The sequence below is a fragment of the Bos indicus genome, chromosome 5 (assembly GCF_029378745.1).
Source record: "Bos indicus isolate NIAB-ARS_2022 breed Sahiwal x Tharparkar chromosome 5, NIAB-ARS_B.indTharparkar_mat_pri_1.0, whole genome shotgun sequence".
In the NCBI taxonomy this organism is placed as follows: Eukaryota; Metazoa; Chordata; class Mammalia; order Artiodactyla; family Bovidae; genus Bos; species Bos indicus.
Window position 1 is genome coordinate 110,360,047 of NC_091764.1, and position 19,230 is coordinate 110,379,276.

A 19,230-nucleotide genomic window follows, 5' to 3' on the forward strand; every position below is an offset into this window, starting at 1 on the left:
CTTAATGGTGGAGCCAAGGGTACATGGAAAAGTTGTTGCTATTGTGGTACTCTGCACAACTGCCAACACTCAGATAGCTCCCGGAGGAGAGGGTGGGGCTCCCATCAGGCCATGGGATGTGTGGATAATCACCCTTCTGCATCTTTCCTTCCTCCACTGCCCCTGGAGGAATCTGGACAGGCCTGGTCCCATGCTTCCTGGATGAGGCAGATGCTAGGGCTGGGGCTCTGGGGAGTCCCAACCCCTCCAGGGAACTTACTATACACAGTACTGCAGCAGAGGTTGGCGGGGAGAGGAGATTTGGGCTTGTCGGCTGCGAAGCACTGATGGCATTTTCAGAACCTCAGGTGCACAGGGCTGTGACCTTCAGTGTGACCCCAAGGGGGCAGCTCCTCAGGACTAAGGAAAGAGAGGGAGTGTGAGGCGTCTTTTACTAAATATCATAGAAAGCATCTGCCCTGGTGCTCTTAGTTTGCATTTGGAGAAAGGAGGTATGTAAAGGGAAAGGAAGGGAATCCAACCTGTCGGTAGCAGAGCCGCTGACCACAGGTGTGCAGGTGTTAGAAAAGCGCTGGACTAGGTGGCAGGCGTCTCAGGGTTGCGATCTGGATCTTACTCCAACTGTGGAAGGCTCTGGACAATATCTCTTCCCCTTGCTGCTGCGGCGGCTGCTGCTGCTGCTAAGTCGCTTCAGTTATGTCCGACTCTATGAGACCCCACAGACGGCGGCCCACCAGGCTCCCCCATCCCTGGGATTCTCCAGGCAAGAACACTGGAATGGGTTGCCATTTCCTCCTCCAATGTGTGAAAGTGAAAAGTGAAAGTGAAGTCGCTCACTGTGTCCGACTCCTAGCGACCCCATGGACTGCAGCCCACCAGGCTCCTCCGTCCGTGGGATTTTCCAGGCAAGAGTACTGGAGTGGGGTGTTATTGCTTCAGGTTACATGTGCTTTAATTTGCTTCCTGGGGGTCCCAGAGGCGTCACAACACCCTAACACAAGGTGCTGAAAATGTTAAAGGGAACCCGTCGAGGTTTGTAGTCCACTGAATTTCACTGGAGGTCTCCCCGTCTGAGGATGCGTCCGTTGCCACGGCAACCAGCCAGGCGTCTTGGTCCCCTGCGTCCCGCTAAGGAAGCTGGGAAGAACCCTGCCCTTACCAACATGGCGGCGGCCATAGGCCAAGGGGCGGGGTTGAGCGCCGTCGGCCTCTCCGGACCTTTACTCTGTTTCCGCTTTTTCATGCTAAGGGGGAGCTTCCGTCAATACTTATTCTCTTTCCTGGTTCTGGGAGCCCCAGGAGGCTGGGAGGGAAGGGTTGCTTGCAGGGATCGGGGCAAATACCCAGGGCAGGAAGGCGGGACTTCCGCGTCCCGCCGGAAGTGACGCGACAGTCGCGGCCACGGACAGGTGGAACGGCAGGTGGGTTCAGGTGCCAGCCTGGCCCGGACCCGTCTGTGGGACTGACGCTTCCGGTGAGCTACAGAGGCAGCTCCCGAGGGCCTGGAGACCCGTGGGGCGGGCTCTGGGATCTGAACCCCCAGCCCTGGCCTGGAGTTCCCCTCTGTACCTAGTAAGAATCACCTACCCACCCCCAACCCCGGGACAATCCCCCATCGTCCGGAGGGGAGGAGGAGGGCCTGGCTCTCGCTGATAGCCGGGGTTGGGGTTGGTATTTAGGCACTTTGGTTTCCTAAGCCCTGCCCTCTTTTCTCATCCGGATCCAGTTCCCCATTCCCCTGCCGAGCTGGACAGTTAGCGAGCCCACTGAAACTCTCGGAACCATGTTTGCAGACTTGGATTATGACATCGAGGAGGATAAACTGTGAGTATGTTGTTACCCCAAGTCCCACGAGTGCAGGAACCCCAGATCCCCTAAATCCCTGGACTTTCGAGTTCCAGAGACCCTTGCTTCTCAGCGTAAGCTTAGAAGCTGCAATGAATCCTGCCCTTCCAGGAGCTCACCATCTGTAGGGGGCTGTGGACATATTGATGGATAGTTGCAACTCAGGGCCATAAGGGCCCTAATGGAGAACGACATGGCTACAAGGAGAACCCAGCCAGCTGAGCAGTGCCTCTGCTGGGGTATTCAGGGAAGGAGTCACAGAAGAGGTGGCAATTGAGCCAGGTTTTGAAGGATGAATAGGAATTTCATAAATACACCTTCCTTCCCAGGATAAATGATTAGTGGGGCAGATTTAAAAAAATTAAGGTAGTCTTCTTGTTAGAATTGGAGAAGGAAATGACAATCCGCTCCAGTATTCTTGCCTGGAGAATCCCATAGACAGAGGAGCCTGGCAGGCTTACAGTCCATGGGATCTCAAAGAGTCAGACATGACTGAGCAACTTCACTTTCTTTCTTTCCTTCACAGAAGAGGTGGCAATTGAGCTAGGTTTTGAAGGATGAATAGGAATATCATAAACATACCTTTCTTCCCAACATAAATGATTAGTGGGAGAGATTTTAAAAAGTTAAGTTAGTCTCCTTATTAGAATGTATCCTCCCTCAGAGCAAGGATGAAATGCAGCACCTTTCTGTGTCCTCAGCACTGATGGTGCTCAACATCAGCAGGTTGTTAGCAAATGTTTGTCGAGTGAATAAGAGAATAAATGAGAGTATTTGCCACAAAACATAAATAAGTGCTAATGTATGGTGAAAATTGAGAGGTAATTGAGTATAACAATTGAGAGATGGGTGATGCATAGTTTAACAGGAGAAGGCTTCCTGGAGGCGGTGGCTTATGATTTATGTAGCTGAGAAGGTGACAAGAACAGAGTCTGACCCAACTCTTAGAGGGAAAATGAAGAACAGGGAAGGGGGACCTATTTTTTTGAGTGCCTACTCTTGGCTGAGTTGGTGTTAAGTGGCTTCCATGTACTTTTGAAGTGGCCATTGTTTTAATCTATATGATTTTATGAATGAGGACATTGAGATGCAGAGAGGGTGACTTGCTTATCCAAGACCCACAGCTGATAAATGGCCAAGTTGGGGTCTGATGCCCCATTAGCATGGATCCAAGAGCTCTGCGGTGTTCCAGCACAAAATGACAAAATGCTGTCTTTTTGGCCAAATGAGAAAGAGCTTCCCTCTGTAGCACGTGTAGCACTAAGAGGATCTTGGGGGTTTTGGAGGGCCTGTCTCCATCCCCATCTCCTCCAGTCATTCTTCCAGGAAACTCAATTGCACGTGCTTCTCTTTCTAGCGGAATCCCTACTGTGCCTGGGAAGGTGACCCTGCAGAAAGATGCTCAGAACCTGATCGGGATCAGCATTGGAGGAGGGGCCCAGTACTGTCCCTGCCTGTATATTGTTCAGGTATTGAGTGCTTTGGAGGTGGGAGGGAAGTGCTGGAGGAGGTGAGCCACCTGGCTACTTGGACATGACAAAGGTTCATTCCTCTGCTCTGTAAAGCTGGCTCCTTCTCATTCTCTTCAGAGGGGCTTCCCTGAACACCCCCTCTCAGTAGGCCTGCCCTTGTTTTTCTGTCATTTCAATCTGGTTTTTTTCCTTCTCAGCACTTACCACCATCTGTACTCTCATGGATTTGCTCACTAATTCTGTATCTAGCCGCTTTTCCATACTCTCTGCACCATGAGGGCAGGATCCCAGTTTGCTTTTTCACTGCAGTCAGCACCTTGTACAAGGCCTGGCAAATATTGGACCTTCAATAACAGTGTTGTCAATGAATCAACAAAACCGTCAACCTTTGGTACTAACACAGGTGTGAGGCATAGTAGAAAGACTAAAAGACTATGAATGGCCTGAGTTTAAATGCAAGCTTCCCTGCTTATTAACTTGTTAACCTCTCTGGGCCTCCGTTTTGTTACTTGGAAATTGGGGATGTAAAATGCATAGGTCCAAGCATCTTTGGGTTGCTGTGAAGAATAAACTCAACAATGACATCCCACAGTTTCTGGCCCTTAAGCAGTAATCCCCCAGTGGCAGCTGTTACTATTTTTACGACAGTTCACTCTCCCAGATGATCTGCCAGCGGTACTTTACAGGTTTGTGGTCCTTATTGCACAGGAGCTGCCCTGGTGATGTTCTGTCCGCTGTGACTCACAAGTGGGCACTGGCCTGCTTTACTGTGGGGCTGGTTGGAGTCAGTGATCTTTCTGTAGTCTTGGAAGGAAGCTTGCTCCCCTAGACATCAACTTGACCCGGACTCTGCTCTATTCTAACCTTCTCAGCTAAGTAGCCATTGGTGGCAGATGAGAAACATCAGTCTTTCTGAGGCTCTCGCAAGAGTCACTTCTAAGGCCTTGAAGATGGAGATTCCCTGGATCTGGTCTTGCCTGCTCAGAATGTGGCCTTTACAGGCCCTTTGGCCTCCTCTGACCCAGGAGGTGTTGGGGAGGCCTCCCCCAGGCCTGACCTCCTCGAAATCTGCCCTTACAGCCTCCTGTGCCACCTCCCCCTCCATCCCCGACCCCCTGAGGGCCAGGTTTGTCCTTAGTGTGAACTGTGATTATAAATAGTAGAATTGATTTTTTTTCAAAATTCAGTTTTATTTTTAATCAAAGACTCTCTGACTTGCTTTTAACAAGTCAAGAGTACTAAAAGGCCAATGTCAAATAAGCAGTTCCTGCTCTACCCCATCTCGCCGCCCTTCCCCCTCCCCAGGCCTGCCTCCACCCCAATCCCAGAAGCAACACTGCTTCCCACCCTTTTAGCTGTAGATTCAGGTCAGAGGTCCCATTTTTCTCAGGAAGATGCTTATCCCGTTACTTCTTGATCTGTCCCTTGTAAACATCTATCAGCTTCTCTCAGCCAAGGAGACGAGAATCTAACTTTCTTCCCAAACCTCTGTTTCCTCTCCATCTTCCTAGCGTGGTGATCTTGTCAGTTTTGGTTCAGTCTGTGTCAGTGCAATAGGTATCGTGTTCGGGAAATATTTTCTCAGGGCCTGGCCAGGGTATTTTGCAGACACTAGAGTTAAGAAAGCAAGAAAACAGAGGCCCTCCTCCCCACCCCCTCACACCCCCCCCCCCCCCCCGCAGAGAGCTCAGAGCATAGTAAGGTGCTGTTTTAGGTACCGAGCCTAATGGTCTTCAGCGTTTATACTTTTTCAAAAAATATTTTTATTGTGGTGAAATTCACATAGCATACAATAATGGTTTTAAAGTATAACAACTCAGTGCTATTTTAACGCGCTCATGGAATGCAGCTACCATCTCTGGTTTCAGAACTGTCTCATCACCCAGACAACCACCCATGCCCTTGAGTGATCATGTCGCACTGAAGCTCGTTCACGTTGCAGCCCGCTTCATGTTCCTTCTTTTCGTGGCTGAATAGCATCCCACTGGATGGGTGGACCACCACTTGTTTATCCATTCATCTGCTCGTGGACATTCACGTTGTTTGTACCTTTAGGCTGTTGTGAATAACGCTGCTGTAAACATTCATGTCCAGTTTCTGTGTGGACATATGTTTTCATTTCTTTTGGATATAAATCTGGAGTGGAATTTCTGGGTCATATGCTAACTCTGTGTTTAATTTTTTGAGAAAGCTTGTGATTCTTTTCTTAACTCAATCTTCTTTTTTTAAAACAAGTAATTTCTTTTTTTTTTCTTTTTATTCCATTTGCATTCTCCTTGTGTTTTCAGTACATTCACCTCAAGCATTTCCCATCAGCTTTCTGTCCTCCACCACTGGTCTTTCCTCTTTGAACCACCCCTTCCCTCTCCTCTAGAGGATTGGATTCCCTAGTCTCCGGGATCCCTCTTTCTTGGCTTACTTCCCCATGTTGGTGGAGCATGTTTCCTGTAGCTTTCTGAGAAAGGCTGCTAGGGCGGTAAATTTTTTGAGAACTTGTATCTCTGTAAGTGTCTCGTTCTGTTTTGGTGGTGTTGTTATTCTCATATTCCTTTCAATTGACACTTGAGTGGGTCAAATTCAAGAACGAACATCAAGGTTGAAAATAATTTTCATTTAGAAGTTGGCTGGTGTCATTTCATTGTCTTTTGCCATCAGCATAGTTGTCCTGTGTGGTGATGCCAATCTTACTTGTGATCCTTTATTTGCAGTACCATGTTTTATTCTTGGTCCATCAAAACTCTTGGGCGCTTCTCTTTGTCCCTGGCATTCTGAAGCCTCGTGACGATGGCTCTTGGCGTGATCCTTTCTCTGTCTGTTGTGCTGGAACCTCAAGGGGCAGGTTCATTGGAGACGCCATGTCTTTCTCTTCTGCATCTCACATATTATCCCTGATGCTGTCCTGCTCTCTGTTCCCTCTTTTGGACTCCTGGTGGTTAAACTCTGAGCTTCCTATTGGTTAAACTCTGGGCTTCCTGGTGGTTAAACTCTGGGCTTCCTATTGGTTAAACTCTGGGCTTCCTGGTGGTTAAACTCTGGGCTTCCTGGTGGTTAAACTCCTCCATTGATCTTTTAATACTCCTTTTCTTGTTTTCTGACCATCTCTTTTTTGCTTCCCTCTGCTTGGTTTCCGAAGTTCCTTTGGCATTTTCCATTTCAATTATGTTTCGTGTTTCTATGAGATCTTTCCTGTTTTCGAAATGATCCTTTACATCATCCTGTTCTTGTTTTTCAGATCTCTGTGGAGGTGTTAATTGTACTTTTCTTTTTATTTTCACATTATATAAGATGAATATATCTGAAATATATTTGTATTATATAAATATTTCATGTTATATAAATATTAAACATTTTCATATTATTCCATTTCTTTTCATAATATTTCATGTTCTTGTCCTTGCTTTGTTCCTGTTTCCTGCGGTTCTTTTTTCTATTTAAACGTTTCGGTGTTTTTCACACGGGACACTTTTTCAAGGGCCCAGTATTCCTCGCCCATCTTTATATCTAAGAGCAAGCCCTCACGGTCATGACAGGTTTCACAGTTCTGTGTGGTGGCAGAGTCAGCTGGTGGGTTCTGCTGTGGCGCGTCAGCCAGTCTCCCAGCGCCCACAGAGAGAGGCCTTTCCTGTGGAGCTGGTGGGTGGGGTCCCCCCTCCAGGCTCCTGAGGCTCCAGGTAAGCCTGGCTGCCAGCGTTCTGGGGCCCCACAGGGACTATGGGGCTGTGGGACTCAACGGCACCCACTTTTGTCGCCTGCTCATCCTGAGTATCTCCCCGTATCTCTGTCCTTTTAACAGACACATTCAGCCACATTGAGCCAGTGAGCACAGACCCCCTGGACAGGGTCACTTTGGGAGAAGGGGCTCAGATGTGGGGGGCCCTTGCTCCCTGGGGACTGCAGTGAGGTTGCAGGAATTGATCAGTGGTGCTTTGGTGCTCTGAGTCAGCTCCGAGTAGCATTGTTGAAAAATCTAAAGAAATGACTTTGGAGGAACAAAGCCTCCAGTGCGTGTGTAAGGTTGGGTGCAGTTGATATCAGAAAAGGGACGTCTCATCGTCACATTCCTGTCCTCCTTCCCTTTCCCCCAGGAAGGTGGGTCATTCATATCTGGCTGTTGGGGTGCTCTCTCCCCTTGCCCTTCTCCTCGCCACGTAAGGGACAGAGTAGAGACCAGGACAGGGCTGGTGCTGGTTGGGGTGGAGGGAATGCCTGCCCACCGCCAGCTTTGTTCCCAGCTCTCCTTTCCTCCCGCCCATCCCCTTCCACACCCGCAGGTGTTTGACAACACGCCCGCCGCGCTGGACGGCACCGTAGCAGCTGGCGATGAGATCACGGGGGTCAATGGCAGGTCAATCAAAGGAAAAACTAAGGTGGAGGTGGCCAAGATGATTCAGGAGGTGAAGGTAAGGCTGCAGCGGCAATGGGGACACTGGCCCTTTTGAGACCTCCAGCCTGCCCGAGGCCTCGGTGGGCCTGCAGGGGGCCTGGCCCTCACCCAGCTCCCTCCTCGGCGCCTCAGGGTCTATCACATCCCAGCTCCTTCAGTTTCCCCCAGGTTCACTCGGGAAATGCTGATTATGCTCCAGGACTTGTGCTGGGCCCTGGCGAGAGAGTGGGCACCACGACTCAAAGGTCCTGCCCTCGAGCTCCCAGGGGAGCTGTCAGACTCAGAACCACACCTCGGGGCCAGCCAGCGCGTCCCCAGTCAGGGCTGGAGCTGAAGCTAGAAGTCCTTGGTGCACCTCCCTGGGTCAGTAGATACCCAGGAAATGCCCTCTGAGCCGTGCCGGGCCCAAGAGGGTGTAAGAGGGAAAAGGCACCCCACCCGCATTCCCTGTAGGAACTTTCAGTCCTGTGGGTCCTCCTGGGCTCGAGTATCCCCCGGGGACCCCTCTGGGCCCCAGGGCAGCTCCGTGTTCAGCTGCTGGTGTCCTGTTCAGCAGGCCAGACTGCACGCTGCCTGTTTCCTGCTTCCCCCACCCTGCTCTAGGCCAAGGCCTCTCCCTACAGAGCCCCTCTCTCCCGCCACGCCCCAAAGCATGCAGCCCTTCTGCCATGTTTTTGGAGATTTTTGCTGCTGGTAGCTCTTGCAAAACCAAAACAGTGAAGAAGGCGCAAAGCCGCAGATTGATTTAACACTCTGAGAGTCAAGCACCCAGCTGCCTGTTGAGCTTGGTCGAGTGTTTGGGCTCCCTCACCGCATCCAGCCAAACCTCTCCTCACTTCCCTCCCATCCTCTGTGTCTTAAAGGCCTGGTACCAGCATCCCTGATGGTCTGTCTTCTTACCTTAGCCCCAGACCCACGGCTTCCACCTTCTCCCCTTTGTTCTCTTCTGCTCCGCCTGGTGTGGAGTTTACTGTCCTGGGCGTTTCCTGTTGGCAGAGGAGCGCATCATGGGAGGTGGTGGGCCATTTTCATTCTGATACAGAGCTGGGGTGCGTGTGCCCCGCTCTGGATCCCTTTTCTCATTCCCCCATCTCTACCCACCAGAACCCTCTTTGTCCTCCCAAGCCTGTCTCGCACCAGCCTCTCACATTACCCACAAGAGCAGGAGCTCTTGGCAGGTGCGCGTGGCCTTGCCATTGCCTGGGGACCCCCCAGCCCCCACGTTTGGCAGAGATCCGGGCACCCATCTCACCAGTGCCCTGCAGGAGGGAAGGAGCTGCTTGTGGCCGCACGGCTGGAGCAGAGCCCAGATCTGGTCCCGCCTTGGTGCTCCCTCCTCCCCTGCAGCCGTGCTCCGCGGCAGCCCTGAGCACCCTGCGAGGCAGCCGTTTGCACCCACCCCTGACTCACGGCCTCAGCTCACTTTGGTTTTCCTTCAGAATGCAATTTTGAGATCCTGTTTTGTATCTGAATGAATTCAGCCCCCAGTTCAAGGGTCTTAGGATTTCAGGCATGAGACTGACCGTGGTGGCCTCGTGGTCAGGGCAGCCTTCTCGAGGGAGGCCGGCTACTTCTCATCCAGTCACTGGACTGTGATTGGTGTAATTCTGCGAATCGCATCAGCCTCTCTTGCTGGCCTCGGGCTCTGGGGGCTGCGGCCACCCTTGTACCTGCTCCCTAGCACCCCCAGCACCCGACACAGAGAAAGTGCTCAGACGTGTTTGTGGGGCAAATGGCGGGACTCCTGAGAAGGGGGCTGGTTTAGAAGACCCTCTCAGAGGACAGGAGAAGTGACTCGGCAGAGGGCTGCACTGTGGCTGTGGCACGGGGGAGGGCAGGGGCACACAGTGTCACAGACCGCCAGGCTGTGAGCTCTGTGACCCCAGGGACCCTGTCTGCCCTGTCCCTGCCGATTGTCTGGGGCCTGGTGGGTGGAGAGAGGAGGAAGAGCCCTTTCCCAGGGCTCAGGATTCTTTGATGACCACAGACACCAGGGCAAACAGGCCTCCTCAGAGAAGGGGCTGGGGCCCGGGGGCTCCGTCCCAGCTCTGCTGTCCTGCTCTTCCAGGGGGAGGTGACCATCCACTATAACAAGCTGCAGGCGGACCCCAAGCAGGGCATGTCCCTGGACATTGGTAAGTGGCGCTGGGCAGTGGCGTCCAGGGGCTCCGCAAGCCCCGGCTCTGTCTCCCTGTGACAGTGCGTCAGTGGTCACGTGGCTGTGCCCTCTGACCCTTCTGACCAAGCCAGTCCAAAGCACCTGGGAGGACCCAGGGGTGCTCCCCTTGCAGCTGGTCCCCAGAACCTGTCTCTGGTTTCTCCCTGCCTAATGTTTCTCTCTCCTACCTCCCCCGACCACCTGCTCTGGTGCCTTCATGCCGTAGGCTTGTCCTTTGTAGGGCAGCCCTCCAGCTCACTAGGCCCAGTCCCTCGCCGCTCTGAAAGGGGAGGGCAGCCCAGCCGTGCCTGGTACCACCTGCCCACCTGCACACCCCACTCAACCCTGGCCTCTTCTGCCCACCTGCTGCCAGAAAGCCTTAGGGTCTGGACTGGCCCTCAGGTTTGGGGCAGAGGCCAGTCCTTCTGCCCACAGCATGCCCTGGGACATATTACCTCCTGCTCGGGGGCTGGGCCTTGGTTATGTAGAAGTTTCCAGGCTCAGGAGCCGGATGGTAGCTTCGAGGTCCTCTGGACCAGCTACCTCATTGCACATCAGAGGTAGGACCCAGGGAGGCGCTGTGCCCCTGGGTGAAGAGCCACCCAGATCTCTTGGCTCGGGGCCCAGCACCCTTTTCCTCCACCCTTGGGCCACAGTTGCCTTCTGGTTTTTAAGAAAAGAGGCTAAGGGCAGGTCAAGTCTGTCCCAGAAGCTCTTCCTCTAAAACCCTTTGGTCCCATCCTGGTCCCATTGCAAAGACTATTTGACCACATATGCAGTAACTGTCTGGAGCCTGGGGCCTGTTGTCATGGACGGTGCTTCCGCTCCCGGGTGTGGAGGAGAGGCGGAGGAGGGGGGTTCTCCCTGGCTGGCCTGTCAGCCAGTGTCAGGCCTAGGCAGCTCTGGATCTCAGTGGGACTCGATAGCCACTTTGAGTGCCAAACCCTCAGTTAAGTGCCTTACATATTTATTGTTTCCAGGCTTCCAACACCTCTCTCAAGTAGAGAGTGAAAAGGGCAGGGAGCCCAGAACCCCCGCAAACCCCAGCCAGGACCCTCCCTACTTCATAGTCACCCCCATCCCAAACCCCAGTTCTGGCCCTGCTGTTGCTCCCAGTTGAGTCGTGATGGAGCGGGATTGGCCCCGGGAGCCCAGACTCCACCTCATGAGTCCTTTTCTCACCTGGTCCCAGTGTTGAAGAAGGTGAAGCATCGGCTGGTCGAGAACATGAGCTCGGGGACGGCAGATGCTCTGGGCCTGAGCCGGGCCATCCTGTGCAATGGTGAGTCCCCTTCTCCCAGCCCCCACCTCTGGTCCTAGGGGACTCAGGCCCAGGCCTCTGGGGGAGGGGCGCCACGGCCGCCCACCAGACCTGTGTGTGTCCCGCTGGCCTGGGCCGGGCCTCTGCTGGTGGGGCCGACACGCACATCTCTTTGCCTCCCCGGAGGCCTCTCCAAGCTCCCACAGAGCACGCACAGTGAACAGTGAAGGCCTCTTACAGCCCATGTCCCCCCGCTCTCCAGCAAGGGTTCACAGGCCCAAGTCACAGATGAGACACTCCTGGTGGGGAGGTGCCTTCGCCACTGCCCCCCAGCTGCTCTCACACAGCCAGGCCTCCCCCACCCCAGCCCCAGTCACCCCAGCATGTCCCGGCTGCTCCCGGGCTGCTTACCCGGCCCCCCGCCTCTCTCCAGGAGGTGGTGCTGCTGCCCGAGTCCCAGCAATTCCTGCTCAGACCTGGAGGTGGCTGCGCTCACCTCCCGCAGCGGGAAAACCGAGTACACGCACATTCACACCCACACATGCCTGTGCACACACACTCTCTCCCCACACGTTCACACCCACCCATGCGTGTGCACACGCGCTCTCCCTGGGGGGCTGGGGGGGAACCAGTGAAACACTCAGTCCCGCTCCTGCCGTCACCAGCCCGAGTTTATAAATAGCAGCAGCTCTGCTGTGTACGTGTGGGGACAGATATAAATACCGATATAAATTGTAGGCTCAGCTGGGCGCACTGGGCTTTATGGCTGGGACGTCGGGGGTGGGGTCTGAGCTTGTTCCAGAGGGTGTACAAAAGTGGCCCTGCTATTTCCAGCTTCTTGGTGCCTATAAATCCCTGTTACTGTAGTTACCATGCGTCGAGATGAAATTAGAACTGGTTGTTGTGTTTTTCCCCCCCCAAACCTTGCAATTTCCCCAGCCTTAAATAGGGTTTCTAAAATTGAAGCTGTCATGATGTCCCATGACCCAGCTAAAAACAACAGCATGGCGCTTACGTGGCTCCTTCGCTGCCAGGCTGGCTGGGTGCCAGGGCTATGGGGCGCTGGGGCCTGGAGGCCAGCCCAGTGGCTGAAGCCTCTGAAGACCTCTGAGGTGCGCCCCACCAGCCCCTAGAACCCAAACCTTCCTCCCTGACAGCCTGACACACACTGCCTTCTCTGCCCGGATTTAAGAATCCAGACCCGGCTTCTACAACCCTCTTCCTCTCCTCCCACTCAGAAAACCCTGGCCCAGGTCAGCACAGGAAGCTGGGGGGGCAGAGGGCACCCTGGCCTGCACAGCCCTTGCTGTGCGCCTTCGGGCAAGTTGCTTCACCTCTCTGAACCTTGGTTTTCCCGGTAAGATGGGGGAAGTAATCTGCCCCAGAGGGCTCATGTGGAGAAAGGACTGAGCTGGGTGGAGGGCTTCAGTGAGGCCAGGCTCTGTCTTAGGAGGCTCTGGGCCAGGCAGCCACTGGCATGGACCCTGCCCTGCACTTGCTGCCCGTGCTCCTGGTGGGGAGGTGGGTGTGGACCTCACCCCTATCAGAGTGGAGGAGGGTGGTGATCACTGCTGGCTGGAGCCCCGCCCCACCCGGATCTGGAGTGCAGCCCCGGCCCTGGCCATCCACGTGTTCCTACCTTGAGCCCTGGAGGTGAGGCGGCTGCCCCCACCCCTCACCTGGCAGCCCTTAGTGCCCCTGCCAGCCTGGCCACTGTCACCGCTAGATCAGGAGCCCGGAAAGCACCACTCAGCTTTCATTCACCAAGGTCATTCCCTGGCCCACACAGGGTCTGGCACATAGTGGGTGCAAGATAAACACCTGTGAAGCCAACAAAGACGATCACCAAGGCCCGCTCCAGTGCAAGCTCTTCCTCAAAGCCCTTCCTGCCTTCCTCTCCCCTCCCAGATCGCTGTCTCTTCTGAGCTGCCAGGAGGTGGCGGGCTGCCTTGAGCCTGCCTTAAGAGTTACTGTCAATGCATCCCGTCTCTCCCACTTGTCTCTGATTGCCTTGCTTCTTGGCCGTCGGCAGGGTGTGTGTTGGAAATTCTGGCCGGGTCCTTGACTGCTAGGCAGGGCTTGCCTCCCACCGGCCGTGGGCAGCACCCTGGGGAGGGCCCAATCTGCCTTCACTCCTCACTTCCGGAAGCACCCGCATCCTTGTCGCCTCTCTGCCCCTTCGGCGTGCCCCAGCCTCCTGGGGTGGTGCTTATCACAGGAGCCTCCTGAGGGTCGCCCCGCTGCCCCGCCTTGTCTGGATGTACTGGGCTCGTCACAAAACACCTGTAAGCCCAGCCGCCCTGAGGTGCCCAGTCCCCGTCCCTGGGACCCTGTCCTGTGCTGTTCCTGGTTCTCCTCTGGGGGCCACCTCGCCCCTCCCAAGCCTGGCTCCAGTGATCCCTGGCTGTCTCCCCTCATCCCTGGCTCTCTGATCCCCACAGATGGGCTCGTCAAGAGGCTGGAGGAGCTGGAGCGGACTGCTGAGCTGTATAAAGGTGGGCAGGCACACCCTCCCGCCAGCAGCCCTGGGTGGGTGGGGTGCTGCACTGGAAGTGCCCGGCCCCGCTTTTCCCCCAGGTGGAGCTCCAGAGCCCTGCTCTAAACGTGATGGCAGTGAGGGGCAGGGTGCCAGCCACACAATTCGAGGACCATAGTCATTAAAAATTCTTAAGGAAGAAAATCTAAAGACCTGCTTTTTCTGATTATAAAAGTAATGCATGCCCATAAAAAAGAACGGCACATGTAAACCTAGTGAGAAAAGTCTGAGCCTCAGGGACAGCGTGGGCCTCCGGGGTGGGGTGGGGGTTTGGAGGCTGTGTCCTGGGCCAGTGTCGTCCCCACCGTGTGGTCTTGTCCCTCTCGTTTTGGGTCTGTCCCACAGGGATGACAGAACACACCAAGAACCTCCTCCGGGCCTTTTATGAGCTGTCACAGACGCACCGTGGTAAGGACGCCCTGAACCTGCTGCATGACCCTGGAAAAAACCCTGCACTCTGGGCTCAGCACCTCCCTACACCCCACAGGGAGGGTGAGGGCGAGCTCCTCTCCGGGGCCTTTCTGCTGCCCAGGCTCAGGCAGACCCTGCAGCATCTGACCTCATGTCAGATTTGGAGGTGTGATGGTGATGGGGCCAGCGGGGAGCCTCTCGACCAGCTAGGCTTCTGTGGGGTGCAGAAGTTCCCCGTGCGGGCCCTGTCCTGTCTGTCTATACTGAGCTTACAACGTACGAGGCCTTTGCTTATTCCTGATCGTGTTTCCTACAAGTTTGTTAGCTTCAGTTAATCCCATTTTACAGCTGGGAAAACAAAGCCCAGGTAGAAGCAGCAGTAACTGAGCTCCTTAGGGGCAGGGTTGACCTTAGGACCAGATTCCTAGACCAGTTAGTTCTCTGCTCCCAGACAGTTTCACCTCCTCCACTTTGGCCCAGTCTTAACCCCTGTGGTCTGGTCACTTCAGGAACCAGGTCAGCTCCTTGGATGTAGACCCACCTTCCTTGGGGGTACAGGTCCAGCTCTTAGGGGTGTAGATCCACTTTTCTTGAGGTTTAGACCCACCTCCCTGGGATGTAGACCACCAGCAGACCTCAACCTCTGACCTGCCACGCCCCCCACCGTGCTTCTCCCCAACAAATCCCTGGCTTCTCCGTTAAGGGGTCAAGTAGGGGCGGCCTTCAGGACAAACTTGTCACGCAGCCTTTGGGGACGTGTTCTCTGTAATCGGGGTGCGGGAGCCTCAGCCCGCTGCGAGTGAGGCTTTTGTGAAGTTCGCCGACGCCCACCGCAGCATCGAGAAGTTTGGCATCCGGCTCCTGAAGACCATCAAGCCGGTAGGTCACGTGGAGCATGCGTGGGTCCGTAGGTGAGCGGGGAGGGGCAGTGTGGCCAGCAGAGAGTGTCCTGTTCTGGAGTCGGAGCACCCTGGGGCTGGTTTGGGGGTGGGCTGCTACAGCTGACCATGGCTGAGCCCTTCCTCCTCCACGGCCTCAGCACTGACCTCCAGGCTGGTTTCTGGCCCTAGCTCCACCAGAGTCACGACTTGCCCTTGGCCTGGGCTGTCTTCTCCTCCTTGGAATGGACAGGGCGGTCTGGGAGCTCCCTTCGGCTCTGACACCTGCGTCCACTAGAGGGTGGACACATGGGTGCCGTTCCTTGTCACCCTAGCCGGCTGTCACCGCCCTTGCCCATGGGGGCCTAAGCGTCCACCCCACCTCCCCTTCCAGATGCTGACAGACTTGAACACGTACCTCAACAAGGCCATCCCGGACACTCGCCTCACCATCAAGAAGTACCTGGACGTGAAGTTCGAGTACCTGGTAAGTGGGCCCTGGCCTCTTGGTTGCGGGGGTGGTGGTGTGGGCCTGGCCAGCTGGGGTCGGAGCCCGCCTGGAGGTTTGTTCCTCTTCAGTTGGCCGCTTGACGGCCAGCAGGTCAGGGCCAGGACCTTGGGGACACCTGACTGAGCACGTGGGGGCAGGGCCCTAGGGAGGTGTTCGGGGATCAGGCAGCAGCCTAGGCCCAGCTTGACTCTTCAGAGGAGCTCTGGGGTGGGTGGAGCCCTCACTTGGGACCCACTCTGACTCCATGGGAATTTTTTTCAGTCACTCTTTAACAATGGATCAGTCTAGGTCACTGGTTATAACATGGATTTTCATGAGTCTTATGTTCAAATGATAATTCTGTGGTCAAAGGAGTTGAGGAAAAATACTCCACCGAGCAGGCCCAGGTCCTTTGCTTCAGGACTTGTCAGAGCCTTCGATAGACCCGTGGGTAACGTGGGTCTTCAGGGCCTTCCTCAAGTTCTTTGGATCCTGGAATCCTTTAGCCCACAGCATCTCTTGGGACTTGAGTGTATACACTGGGCTCCCGGGCCCTTTCCATCATCCCAGATGAGTGCCCTCACCACCCTGAGCCTCCAGGGCAAGGGCCAGCCTGAGCAAGGGGCCAGCCTCTCCCTGACGCGTCTCAGCTCGTTCCAGCTCAGGGTGTGCAGGGCCCACAAGGCCTGGCACAGCTGCTTCTCTGGGTGGCCGAGGGCTCCAGGGTGGCACGGGAGGAACTGGGGCCGTCAGGGTGAGCACCCAGGCGGTGCAGCCCCCCTGACAGCCTGGCCTCACCCATCCCACAGTCCTACTGCCTGAAGGTCAAGGAGATGGACGACGAGGAGTACAGCTGCATTGTGAGTGGGGTGGGGGAGCGTGGCCCTGGTCCTAGAGTGGCTCGGGGTGCACACGCCACTCCCTGCCTGCCTCCCAGAGCCCCAAGAGCGTCCTGGGCCTGCCAGGGACACGGTGGGGCGGGCCCGCCCGAGAGGCCTGGGGACTTGGCCAGGCTCCTGTCTGTGCAGATCTGGGGGCTGTCCTTCCTTCCCTCCCTCCCGTGGCCTTTGCAGGCCTCCCAAGTGCTGGCCATTTTTGCCATAGAACTATCCCCACCACCTGCTCCCAGACCAGCTGCCCTCTAGACTTGGTGAGGCTCCTGCAGGAAAAAAAAAATGCCCTTCCTCTCACTCCTGAGAGCCGGTTTTTATCACTTGCTACTTTGTAATATTTTTGATAGCAGGGTCCATCTGTGACTCAACACTCATTTAATGTGGCAAGAGTCTGGGTTTTTTTTGGTTTTGTTTTTCACAAAGCCATCCCTAAGCACTTCTAGCAACTGCAGGCGTCTCAGAAACAGGGAACGGTGGCAGCTTTGAAAAGTGCTGTGTGGCGGGGGGTTGTGAGCTGGCGGGTTCTCTGCAGCCTCCCTGCCGCCACCCCCACGCCCGCCGCCTGCCCAGGGTCCCTGACGTGCCCCCCCCCCGCCCCCCCCCCCCCCCCCCCCCCCCCCGCCCCGGCCCAGGCCCTCGGGGAGCCCCTGTACCGCGTGAGCACAGGCAACTACGAGTACCGCCTGATCCTGCGCTGCCGCCAGGAGGCACGCGCCCGCTTCTCCCAGATGCGCAAGGACGTGCTGGAGAAGATGGAGCTGCTCGACCAGAAGCACGGTGAGGGGCTGCGTGCTCCCGGCACCATTCTCCTCCCATTTCAGAGAGGTCCAGCACTCACCCGAGCTCCCAGGGACAGCCCGTGGCAGACTGGCTCTGAGTCAGACCCGAGATGGGAGCTTCCCAGAGCCTGGCCATGGTGGGACTGGCCGTGTCCCGTGGACTCCTTGGGGTGTAGTCCCACCACCCCCACGCCCCACCCCAGCCCGGCAGTTCTCTTCCACTCCCTGAACTGGGAGCGGGGAGGCCTGGGTATTGTGCAGCGCTGGGCAGTCCTGGCTGGCCTGGCCCGCTCCCAGGGTGCCAGGGGGCAGTGAGGTGCATGAAAGGGAAGCCCAAGGGTGGCGGGGTCAGTCGGGCCCCACGCGCAGGCAGCCTGGCCCACCGGTGCCGTCTGCCCACCCCTCCCGCCCCAGTCCAGGACATCGTGTTCCAGCTGCAGCGCTTCGTGTCCACCATGTCCAAGTACTACAACGACTGCTACTCGGTGCTGCGTGACGCCGACGTCTTCCCCATCGAGGTGGATCTGGCGCACACCACGCTGGCCTACGGCCTCAGCCAGGACGAGTTCACGGATGGCGAGGACGAGGAGGACGAAGACGAGGAGGACACGGCAGCCGGGGAGCCGCCCAGGGATTCGCGAGGGGCTGCCGGGCCCCTGGACAAGGGCGGGAGCTGGTGTAACTCCTGAGTGCCCCCTCGGGTGCGGGTCCGGGGGGCAGGGTGAGCGGGAGGACGCAGCACGGGAGCGGGGGCGGGGCCGCCGCACGACAGGGTGTGCGGCGCATAAAGGCCTGCTGGCTTGGGGCGCGTGCCTCCCTGCTGCTCTGTCCTGCACAGCGAACCCGGGTTGCCTGCCCAGGATGGGCTCTGGGGCCGGGGCCTGGGCCCTGGGCCCTGGCCCGCTCCATCTCCACCCCTCACCCCCATCCCCCAGCTCCCCAGCCAGCCAGAGAGCTTGGTCTCCCAACCTGCCTTAGGAAGGAGAAAGAGGACAGAAAGGAAGAGGGGTTGGAGGTGGCAGGATTCCAGGACTCGCTGCTCGTGGGCACCTCCGCTGGCTTCACCCCGAGCCTGCTGGGAGTCTGGGGGCCCGCGGGTGGCCAGCCTAGCTGGGGTCAGCGTTTCACCCTCGCCTCTCTTTAGGCTGGCCCCACCCCAGTCCACACTAACCTCGGCAGCCTTTATTTATTTTATTCCCCTGGCTCAGCCACTTCCCTGGGGAGGCCTGGGCCCTGGGCCTGTATTGAATAAACACAAACCCAGATGGAGCCAGGCTCTTTGCAGTGGCCTCAGACCCTCTCTCCCCTCGATGCCCCCTCTCCTGCTTCCCTCATCACGGAGTGGGGCAACACGGTTCACCGACATTGCCGTTATGGCACTGACTCCTCACAGCTGTTCTTTGGGTGAGCACTGCCGTCCCATGTACAGATGGGAAACTGAGGCTGAGAAGAGGCTTGCTCAAGGCCCTGTGGTGTATGGGGAAGAAGTGAGATTTGGACTCAGATCCGTCAAGTTCAGAAGACTCCACTTTCCCCAGTGCCTCCCAGCTTTCTGCTCTGTGGAGCCTTTTATATCTTCTCTCCTCTGTGACCCTTCAGTGCTTGAACTAAACCTGTATTTGGGGAAAGACGGGATAGATACTGGGTCAGGCAGATCCAAGGCCTCAAACAGGGAGAGTGTTAAGGGTGCCCTGGCCATTCCAGGCCACCTGTTCTGCCAAGGCCAAAGGGGAGGGACCCAGTGAGTGGTACCACGCTAGTACTCCGTGTCTTTGCTTCTCCTGGACAGCTCCGACCCACACCTGTGATCCTAGTGGGATTATTAATAGTGACCCTTGTCACCATCCAAGTGTCCCTGTTTGGACAATGAAATTTGTGCTCATCCAGAGAATGGGAGGGGTGCAAGAGGCTGTGAGAGGTGGGTAGGGCCCACAGTGGCCAAGGAGGCGGATGGTTTCCTGCTCATTAGGTTTGCCTGTGTGGGTCCCGGGCAGAGATGCCAATGGGATCCTCAGGCAGGATTGGGAGCTTGGAGAGAGGGACCAGCTGTCACTCCGTGTGCCCCCTTCAAGCCATCAGACCGCATCACCTCTCTGAAGGGGCAGCCAGCAGGGAGGCCAAGG

The 19,230-nt window shown here is 56.2% G+C and overlaps 1 protein-coding gene across 3 annotated transcripts; it reads left to right on the plus strand.

Annotated features, from left to right (window-relative positions):
* Window positions 1-1,288: 1,288 nt before the first annotated feature.
* PICK1 (protein interacting with PRKCA 1) lies at window positions 1,289-18,376 on the plus strand. Of its 3 annotated transcripts, none has more exons than XM_019961788.2 (13): window positions 1,289-1,421; window positions 1,727-1,824; window positions 3,203-3,314; window positions 7,589-7,717; window positions 9,770-9,836; window positions 11,052-11,141; window positions 13,562-13,615; window positions 14,002-14,064; window positions 14,813-14,946; window positions 15,340-15,432; window positions 16,245-16,295; window positions 16,961-17,105; window positions 17,522-18,376. In XM_019961788.2, the coding sequence occupies exons 2-13, from the start codon at window positions 1,784-1,786 to the stop codon at window positions 17,794-17,796; spliced, it is 1,254 nt and encodes a 417-aa protein (XP_019817347.2). In that variant the 5' UTR covers window positions 1,289-1,421; window positions 1,727-1,783; the 3' UTR covers window positions 17,797-18,376. The 3 variants fall into 3 exon arrangements, with proteins under 3 accessions (XP_019817347.2, XP_019817346.2, XP_019817345.2); XM_019961787.2 differs by having other exon boundaries at window positions 1,329-1,474; XM_019961786.2 differs by having other exon boundaries at window positions 1,401-1,572.
* The last annotated feature ends 854 nt before the right edge of the window (window positions 18,377-19,230 follow it).